General features: G+C 39.2%; 2 protein-coding genes across 6 annotated transcripts; one reads left to right on the forward strand and one right to left on the reverse strand.

Annotated features, from left to right (window-relative positions):
- Positions 1-195: 195 nt before the first annotated feature.
- Positions 196-4,991, forward strand: cirbpa (cold inducible RNA binding protein a). 5 transcript variants are annotated; one of them, XM_078263577.1, is made up of 9 exons: positions 196-294; positions 968-1,083; positions 1,183-1,289; positions 1,505-1,640; positions 1,738-1,891; positions 2,002-2,060; positions 3,228-3,989; positions 4,435-4,525; positions 4,627-4,991. In XM_078263577.1, exons 2-7 carry the CDS (start codon positions 984-986, stop codon positions 3,233-3,235), a joined length of 564 nt encoding a protein of 187 aa, XP_078119703.1. In that variant the 5' UTR covers positions 196-294; positions 968-983; the 3' UTR covers positions 3,236-3,989; positions 4,435-4,525; positions 4,627-4,991. The 5 variants fall into 5 exon arrangements, with proteins under 5 accessions (XP_078119703.1, XP_078119704.1, XP_078119702.1 ...); XM_078263576.1 differs by having other exon boundaries at positions 198-294; positions 2,601-3,989; XM_078263580.1 differs by having other exon boundaries at positions 198-294; positions 1,505-1,619; positions 2,601-3,989.
- A 942-nt stretch (positions 4,992-5,933) lies between these two features.
- ndufa13 (NADH:ubiquinone oxidoreductase subunit A13) lies at positions 5,934-9,427 on the reverse strand. The gene is made up of 5 exons (XM_078263581.1): positions 9,230-9,427; positions 7,102-7,180; positions 6,922-6,993; positions 6,744-6,813; positions 5,934-6,164 (listed from the first exon to the last, which is right to left on the reverse strand). The coding sequence occupies exons 1-5, from the start codon at positions 9,321-9,323 to the stop codon at positions 6,045-6,047; spliced, it is 435 nt and encodes a 144-aa protein (XP_078119707.1). The 5' UTR covers positions 9,324-9,427; the 3' UTR covers positions 5,934-6,044.
- Between the last annotated feature and the right edge of the window lie 937 nt (positions 9,428-10,364).

The following is a 10,364-nucleotide window of genomic DNA, read 5'->3' on the forward strand; positions in this document are numbered from 1 at the left end:
AAATAGGCAATACATCACAAACTATTACAAGATAACAACATCTGCCTACCAAGACCTCTAGTCAGCCTGATGAATACCACTGAAGGCCACACCATCCGTTACAGTAGGTGGCGTTATGGAATATATACAGTCCATGGTGTACGGTATGGATCCGCCATGTTACTTGGTGGCCACCAATGAAGCGACAGAAGAAAACGTCATCGCGCAGAGGGCTTAAAAACGGAGCGCTCCTCCTTCGCTCCCGCATTCGACCTGCAGCCCCGTTATCAGCTTCTGGGTTCCTGCCAGTTAAAGGTAATTGCTATTTGAGGATTACATTTTTTTTATACCGGTTTTCACGGTGGATTCCGTGTGAATTAGACATGTTCGCATACACCTGCATTTACAAGGCATGATTGACATGTTCGCTATTTGCCTGGCTTTATTTATTTAATACTAGCTACGTTTAATAAAACAACGCGAGCATTAGCTCATTGAACCGTTATCAAAATACCTTGAAAGCCGTGAAAATGTGTAATAAACCGCGTTTAATTTTTTAATCCAAACAATTACCGTTATGTAACCAAGACAATATGGCATCTAGCCGCATGTGAAGCTAACATTACTCGCGATTTCGGTCAGCGAAACCTAGTGAGGCGCATAAACTCGGTGCTACAAAATGGCGCCGAAAGGAGAAACGCCAGCTACCTAATCCGCAAACTAACGGGACCACGTTTATGGGCCCGAGGCCTAACGTTAGCTCCATTTTGCGTGTATTAATGGCGGTGATTTAAAGTAAAATGCTTGAATAATAAGTCGAATGCATTGTTTACCAAGGGCAAAAAAAAAAACGCTTCGGCGAAATATAACTTGATGGTCGGTGACCTACTTTTGTTCTGCATGAGCGGACGGCCTTTGTCGATGTTTTAATAAAGGAGCCGGTTGTTAATGTAAATATTTATCTTGAGCTTTTGTTTTCCAACGTTAGCTACACTACATTGAAGATGTCGGACGAGGGGAAATTGTTCATCGGAGGACTGAGCTTTGAGACCAATGAGGAGTCTCTGGCCGCGGCCTTTGGCAAATATGGTAACATCGAAAAAGGTAAAGCCTTAATTTTTGTTGTAAGTAATTGATTTGCTCGTATAAAGCGTTCTTTCAAATGACCGTTTTAATCATTTGCTTCTCTCCCCCCCCAATTAGTTGATGTGATCAGAGACAAAGAGTCGGGGAAATCTCGCGGTTTTGGCTTTGTGAAATACGACAACTGTGAAGATGCTAAAGATGCACTGGAAGGCATGAACGGCAAGGTAAAACGACACTGCAAAATGTACCACTATATACATGTTTTTATAATTTATTCTGAAATTGTAGTCTTAAACAGTCGTTCAAATATCTGTTTATGTATATGTGCATATTTTTTTTTTTTTTTTCTCCCCGCCCCCCATTCTCGTCTGTCTATATTTGGGGGGGGAGGTTTTAAAGCCACCAAATTTAAATTGACAATGATTGCCTTGTGTTGCAGACCCTAGATGGCCGGTCTATTCGTGTGGATGAAGCAGGGAAGGGTGGCCGCTCCAGAGGAGGTTTCAGCTCGGGCCCAAGAGGAGGACGAGGTGGATTCGGCGGGCGTGGGAGAGGTGGACGAGGTTACTCCAGAGGTGGACACTAGCTGTCTGCGACTGCATTATGATCCGTTCCATTTTCTGCGCCATGCTGCGCGCCCTGTTGGTCAATGATACACTTGTGTTTCCTTAGGAGGTGGCGGATACAATGGAGACAGGGGTTATGGTGACAGGAGTTACAGTGACCGAAGCTTCAATAATGAGGGCAGGTTTGGTGGTGGTGGTGGCGGCGGCGGCAGCCAGTACAGGAGTAGTGGAGGCGGATACTCGAGCTACAGAGACAACCGGTAAGAACATGTGTTAAACCACAGATGAGACTCTCTGACAGCGTTGCTTGTGCAAAATGTAGTAATGCAATCATTGAATAATTTTTTATCCCCCCCCCCCCCCTTTCCAGGGGTCAGGGTGGATATGGTGACCGCTCTGGATCCTACCGCGATCACTACGACAGCTACAGTAAGCATTAATGAGATGAATTTGTGCAATGTATGTACTTATGTTGGGGCTGTCAATTTCAAATTTTAAAAATTGCATATTAACCCGCATTTATACTTATTCAATTATTACTTTACTTGAAAACCAGTATTTCAAACACAACACTCTAGTTATACATATTAACCGTGTGTGTGGTAGGCTGATTTTAATATACAATCTGTCATTAAACTTAATTTAAACCACTTCACAGCCCCAACATATGAAAACTTGTATAATGGATGTCCCTCAGTTTTGTACCTGAGCCCAACTTGATGCCTCTCAATGCGGCTGCCAAATTTTGCTAGCCCCTTCCCACAGTCCCCGCTCTGATAAAGAGGCTGGCAAACGTTTTTGAAACGCTTAGCAAATGTTACTTGTTCAGAAATTCTCAGCAGATGGAGCCCCTAAAGCAAAAACTGAGGGATGGTTAATGGACTGTCTGGTGGGTTGAGGGGGATGTTGTGAAACTCCAGTGTTCGAACTTTCCGTGTCTTTACCTGTGTGCCCACTTCTTATCCTCAGCTGCACAAGAGTAAACATCTCCCTGATTCAAGATCATCACTTGGCTGGCTGTATTTCAAAGATGCGCTCCTCAAGAAAAATGTCCACGTGTTATTGCTGACCTTAGTTTTGTAGTTCTGTTGTAGTAGCTCAAGCATCGTAAAAAAAAAGTAGCCATGAGTTTTGGTCATTCCATTACAAACCATGTTACAAATTACAGTTCAAGACTCATACCCTGCTTGATTGGGCATCTTAATTCCTCAAAGGTCGTTAACTAAAAGGCATCTGCGTAATCTAATTAGCACTGTCCCATTTTTGGGGACTGAACGGCTCATTACATGGCTTTTTGTTGAAACTACCATCGCTGTAGACTTTTTGTCCAGCACTAAAGTGTTTCCTGATTTGATTCCATTTAGTTTTTATTTTATATTGAAATATCCAATGGGGTTTTTTTTATTTTTTTTATTTCCCCTCTCAATCTCTGTGGCTGACCTACCTCTTGCCAGGTTATGAACTGAGTGAGGAAAGGAATCCAATTACTCAAAGATGGACTTTTGGGGGATTTTATGCTAAATTCCTTTTACTATAAACTTAGTATAGCTGAGGCTCCTGTGTGTTCAATTTCCCAAAATAGTGAATTCCTTTCAGACAGGTGAACAACACATCCGAAGTGGCTGGCTGTTCATGAAGTTGCGAATTGCAGCATGCTACAGTCTGTCCAAGGTATCTTCTGTGCTCTGCATTTTAAATGTGCTGTAAAATGGACTAATCTTGTTTAAGTGATCGAAAATGTAACTACGTTTCCCCAAAGTAATATCTTAACCGGGAACAGTTTTGTACTTTATGTTCTTTGTATGATCAACATTTTTTTTGTCAGTTGGCTTCATGGAGCCTATTAAACAGACTGTGGAAAATAATCTTGATTCTTTTGCCTTAAACTACCGCATGGGGGAATGTAGTTGAGAGCTGTAGCTAATGTTACTGGGATGCTGCGTAAAGAGTCAACTGCTCAGAGCACTGAAATAGACATAGCTTTCTTGGAGGGCGGTTATAGATTGGTAAATATCCTAAACGTTGGGATGCGTGTAAATTTATTTTATACTTTTTTTTTTTTTTTGTTTTAAGTCAATAGTCCACAAGCGTCGGGGTCTTATAGATTTCAAAATTAAAGATGGGTTTTTGGCCTAGTACATGTCTAAAACCATTGATTTGCCAAATGTGATGGCACATGGTAATGCTGAGAAATCAGCTGGTGTCTGGTCATGTTAATGCTTTATTACATTCAAGAGGTCAGCTACTACAAAAACCTACAAGTCCTTGGAGTTGCGCCTTCGAACAAGTGCTCATCAGAGATGAAAGCTGCTCTCTTGCCTAGGTCATATGTGGAGAAAGTAGGCCAATGCACGTGAGGTAAAAATCTCCTTTTGCTTTGCTCACATCCTTCAAACTCAGTTCTCATTGTTTCCATGAATACCTTCAAGTTAGCAGTTTTTAGTCCTCTGCTTCAGATGTCGCCTACCACATGCCATGGCCTCTTCCCCGATTGAAAGTTCATTGAGAAAATGTTTCTATGAAGCTCCTCTGGATTGTGGTGCTCCACCTCCCCGAGTCCACCAAAAAGCATTTGCCTAAGTCATGGGTAGCATTGTGCTCAGTCCACGCTGTTCACTGCACTAGTCCTCAAATTTGCTCCAGTAATGTCCCACAACAGTCCTAATTGACGTTTAAGGTGTCTTGACTGTATTCAGTTCTTTGTCCCCTTACATTTGAATGAGTTTCAGACTCGCTAGGATTGCATGCATTTTGTCGTGATTTGTCTTGTGGCAAATGTTGACCAGGCTCTCTTTTTCTTTAGATTGAACGGGCTGTCAGAGGCTTCAGTGGATCTCCACAGCTGAGTAAAGTATCCGGCTTTAAATGGCAGTGATTGATGCAGATCTTGTCAGGTAAATTCTTGTAATTCAGTCTTTTTTTTCTTTTTTTTTTTTGTTACTGGTGCAGTCAAAATTGTGCATGGCTGATACAAACCCTTACTGGTATGTTTCAGGTGTAATGTGCAGCAGCGCTGGCGCAGCTGTAAGCAGTGGCTACGTTGGAGGATCCTGCCAACTAAAAGTTCAAGGAATTTGTGAATATCAAATCGTTGGCTTGTCTGCTATTCAAAGGTCCTAGAGAAGGGGTGGAGGAGAAACCAGGCAAGATGGCAGAGCTATTACACCCTAGTGCCTGAACACTTTCAACAATCACGTCACCTATCTGAATGTAAAGGAGTCCTTTTTAAAGTAATTGGCCTAGATTTAAGATGTAATACTGTTATGGTCACTTTTATGACTATTCATGACTTTACTATTCTGCTTTTTGTATTGCAGTTTCAAAAATAAAATTGGCAATCGAACTGCTCTTGTTTTTGTACACAGTACTCTATTTTTTTTCTTAAATAACGGTCAACATTTTACTTAGTAATACTACTTGGATTACATTTAAGTCAGTTTAAAAAAAAAAAACACTTGACAGATTGATATGAGATGTTGGATGATGTAAGGATGCAGCAATAGGCCTTTTTTTTTTCTCTCTTTCTCTCCCCCAGCAGACATTTTGACCTGCCACTAGGAAAAGTACAGGTGACTGGCTGAATTCCATTTAGCTGCTTTGATTGCAGGTGTCTGGTATGTTTATGCTGTCATCACTGGAACACTTGTAAATATAACCAAGCATTGTTATTGGTAACCAGTGTTGGGCAAGTTACTTTTAAAAGGTTACTAGTTACTTCTTCCAAAAGGTAATTAGTTATATTGTTAGATTATCAAAGTACCTAGTTACTTCAGAAATTAGTTACTTTCAAGTACATTTTTAAATGCTCAAATGTAATCAGATTACTTGTTAATGAAAAAAGTAAGTTATTCCCATCACTGTTAACATTAGTGCTTTTCTTACTGAAGTCACTGAGGCCTATTTGGGGGGCAATGCACCCCAAAACACTTAGTACTATAATACACATACTAATACAATGTAAAAGTACTCATTTAGTATTAGAAGTATTTCCTGCTAAATACTTTTATCAGAAATATTCATTTCAAATGACCCTTGAGTCAAATTGCATCATTATTTGTGATTATTTGTATACATATTTTAATGTAGTTGGTTATTGTGGTACTTATTTTATGTACTCCATATTTTTAGGTAGTTTAAGTAACACCATATGTTTAAGATGAGACTGTACCTGAAAAGTAACTAGCGACCATAAAATCTAAGAACAATATTTGTTTCATATATATCAAGTGGAATAGAAGTGTAGAATAGTAAGTCATAGAAACTTCTTTATGCTGTGAAATTCAATCCAAACTGAAACCAGGATGAGGTACAGAAAAAAAGATACTTTAATATTGAACATTTACAAGCTGAGTGAGCGAGGGCTCAGGTCCACATGGTGCTGGAGCTCAGGACGCTGTACGTCTTTGGTGGTGCTTACACGTACCACAAGAAACCGAAACGCTTGTGCAGAAGCTGTTCGCGGGGCCGGAGGTTAAACAGCTCCTCTGACAGAGGGGGGACCCAGCGGTCTGTGTGGAAGACCTTCTCACCAACCTGCACAAGTGGAAACGGGACACTGTTTTTATCAATACAAAGACACTGATGTTAACCTGGCTCCGATTATCACTCCCAATAAATAAAATAAAAATAGGATGGCCAAAAAATTAATTGTTACCAAAGAGGTATCACTTTACAGACTTGCATGCATTCTTTTTGGTGTCATCTTGTTTTTAAATAGCTGAATATAAAAATACAAATATTCACTAGCAAATGAATTGCTGGAATGTGCTATACCGATAAAGCTTACTAGTATTGTTATGATCCATTGGTCATTTAATGAACTGGATTAGAATCTGTACTGTTTGGTCTTACATGTAATATGTATGCCATCTTTATAATTCTGTTTAAAATAATTTTCCACACAAAAATAAAGTGTAAACACTTTATTTTAAAAAAGGCAAAAAGGAACAATTATGAACAAAACAACATTTTCAGTGTGTGCCCCTAATTGCATGCAACTACCTTAGCTACTACTTCGTTATGCCAACAGTACATACATAACTACAGTCATATTGTTAAGCTGTTAGAGGCAGATGTTAAAAGCAACAAAGAGAAATCAAAGCTTTTATTTACCTTCCAACCAGGAACGTCCTTCATCAGAATCGCCTCCTCTTCTAGATTTTCCCTCAGCATCCGTAAAGACCTGGCCAGATGGGAAATGTATCGGTTACACTCAGGCTAGCATAAGGGAGTTACTACCATACTTAAAAACTAAACACGTTTGTGAGTTGTTTTCTTTTGTGTGCGTCACCTTCGGTCTTGCTCCGCCTGCAGCAGGGGCATCAGAGCTATCCTCGCTTCCATCTCCTCAATCTGCAAGCGCCTGCAATGCACAAACACATCACCAGTAGTTCCAGCCTGATTGTGAAATATCAAACAGAATTTGACTTTAAAATTTAAACCCAAAGCATAACTGCAAGAATGAGCATACCTCCTCTCTCTGTTCCAGCTAAAAAGCCTCCAGTAGCCAAACACCATGATGCCAATGCCAATGCCAAACATGCTGTATCCTGTAGATTAAAGAAGTGATTAGGGATAGTGTAAGGCAATATTTTCTTATTTTTTTAATGTTGTGATTATAAGTTGGATCCCAACCACAAAAGAATAAGTTATGAAAAATGTGTCTCTGATGTTGGAAAGACGGAATAAATTAATCTCGTTACCTGTCTTTAAGCATATTAATGGCTGCACAACTGTCTTCAACAGGGTTCCCACACATTTTCATGGACAAAATTTCAAAACTTTCCCATGATTTTTCAAAGACCCATAATAAAGTTTCCATTCACAATGTATAACCCAAACAGAATTGTAGAATATACTTTACTCCAAATGTTAATTATTGTATAAAAATAAACACCTTTATCAATCTCAAACAGTTGGTTACATTCATGTCTTTAATGCAGTTGATTATAAATATAAGTCTAAAATAAATTAAGTCTAAAAAAAACAATGCAACACGTATGTAGTCTACATACTATAAAAGTCCACAGCTCTATAATGACTGATGCAAATTATATCGTCATTAGACAGCCATGAAATATTAAATGTACACTTGCCCAGCGCCGACTCAAACTATTTGATGACTGTGGGGACCCTGCTTTAAGAACTGTGGCTTACACTATCGGCATACAGATACTAGCAACTGACCAAACCGGTCTAACACGCCTGATGTCTGTCAAATGGCAGCTATAGACATTGTGACAGTCAGATATAGAAATGTGTCTATGTGAAATAATCTATTTGAGTAAAGTTATTGACATTCAACCCCTATTTTATACTGTAGGTTGTCACTTTGTACTCTCCACAGTATTGAGCATTAAAATGCTCCAGTTTAAAAAAACAATTACTTTCTTCAGGTTTATACAAATATAAGACACGTGGCGTAAGTGCCAAAACTATAGAAGCTATAACTTTCCTCATCTCTAGCAGCTTTGATTATTATTTCACTGGCTCAAATGTAGTGCTTAAATCATCTGACTAACGTTAATTGTGCTCTTACAAATCTGTGTGCTGTTAAATGTTGACTTGCAGACTGACCAGGCTTTTGGTTTATGCTCAAATATTTTGTCAACAATATACTTCCATACAGAAGGCAGTACAGTAACAGTGCGTATCGACCTCGCAAAAGTATCTGTAGAAAAGATAGTTTCGTTCAATTTTGGCCAGAACTAGCACAGAATCTGATGGGGGGCAGATTTGAGTGCAACACCAGTTCCGGGCACATTTTAAATGTTTAATAAATTGGTCTCAAGATTTTCACACAGCAGCTAAGCTGTATCAGAATCAGCTTTAATGGACAAGTAAGTGTGAACACCTACAAGGAAGTTGAGTACGGCTTTCTGTTGCTCTCAAAGTACATACACAGAAATAGACATACGGCTAAAAACAAGGACAACAAAGCTGGACAAGGGTAACATTTGACTAATATGTACAGATATTAGTATGTATATAAAAAGTGTGTATATACATATTACATGCACATGCATTCACACATGTATGCACACATGTAGACGAACAGCTTTGAGGATTGTAAATAGTAACTAATACAATAGTGCAATGCAAAAGTGCAAATGGTGCTGGACTAAATAAAGAATTATTAATATAACAGGTTGCTTATATATCTGAGATAGGTGGATATGACATGCTTTAGTATGCTTTACTAAAGCTGTGGAAGGAACTGCATTACATCAAATATAAAGCTAATGTCGCATTGAGAACAAAGTAACATCATTTGACCGAACCTGCACTCACTTCAGTTAGCATGTAGCTATCATCAGTCAATAACAATTAGCACTACAATGATGTTTAGCCTCTTAAACATGTTTACAGACTGTCATATTATACATGTGTTGTTCCTCCTTATAACAGACATCAACTGACGAGCCTCCAACAACTTTAACATTTACATTTTAACGTTAGTAAATTAGCTTCTATGTCAAACTGACGCTGAGCCGTTAGCATTAGCAGCAATTCAGTGAGTAGCACATGTCATATGACCTGTACATATTCCAGAACTAGTGTGTGAACCTGTATATTAACTGTGTATGTAATGTAAGTACCAGAGAGTCCTCTTTTCGGCAGATTTCTCTTATAATCAAACGAAGCATAGCCTCCTGGAGGAGGCATGTCCTGCTTCACCTTGGACCCCGCCATCTTCCTCCAGCCTTGTCCCAAACACGCTGCACACGTCACTGTAGGAACGCTTTTTCTCTCGTCCGGAGAAGCGTTTGTTGCGCTCTACCGCCCCCAACTATCTGGATGACAACTTCTTAGTCTTGTAATCCGAATTTAGCCCCGCCCACAACATTTGAGGTCGTTCTGCTGCTGTTTACCTCGCAACTCGGTTTTAACGAGGAGGTCAAAGCATGGATGCATTAAGAGGTCAAAGTCGTAAACACGCCCACTGACCTCGGATTTACGAGCTCGGAACTCGTACAACCTCGCAGTAGCCCGAGTTCAAAATCCAACATGGCTGCCCCCTGTATCAACAGTTGTGAAAAGCTGCAGTAACATAAAGTTATAAGCACTTCTGTCTTATTTGTGTCACTAAATCAGTCGTTCACACAGGCATGTTCAACTTCTATCTGTGGACATGTTGTTACGCTGTTTGCATGCACAAAAAACGGCGTAATGCGTTGTTATCAACTGGTATTGCTAACAATAGCTAACCGGGCTAGAGCTAATGAAAACAATGAAAATCCGACTTTTAAATAGAACGCATTCAACTCGGGTATGACGTCATTCCCAGCCCCGGCTTCCGAGTTCCGAGGTAAATAGAACGCGGCATTCATATTCATTTTTATTTATTTTTTATTTTTTCAAACTTTATTGAAGAATGTGGACATAGAGTAGGAAGGAACGTCTTCTGTACATCTTAACAGTCTATATTCTAAACGAGCCAGGGGGTTACTAAAGGAAATCAAAACCAAAACAAAGCAAAAAACTTCATAGAAATATTTTGTAAAGCTTACAAAGGTCATATGATTTTTTGTTTTTGTTTTTGTTTTGTTTGTACAGGTATAAATGGAAAAAAAATGTATAATATGTTTAATATTGGCAGCCAGTTTCAAAAAGCTTAGCATCTTTTTCAAAAACTTTGACTTATGTAAATAAAATTTGGTTAAAATAATTAGTTCATATTCATATTCTGACTACAATCTGAGTATGACGACGTCAGGCTAACATTTTATGGCA

This window comes from Sander vitreus, chromosome 12 (genome assembly GCF_031162955.1).
Source record: "Sander vitreus isolate 19-12246 chromosome 12, sanVit1, whole genome shotgun sequence".
NCBI classification, from domain to species: Eukaryota; Metazoa; Chordata; class Actinopteri; order Perciformes; family Percidae; genus Sander; species Sander vitreus.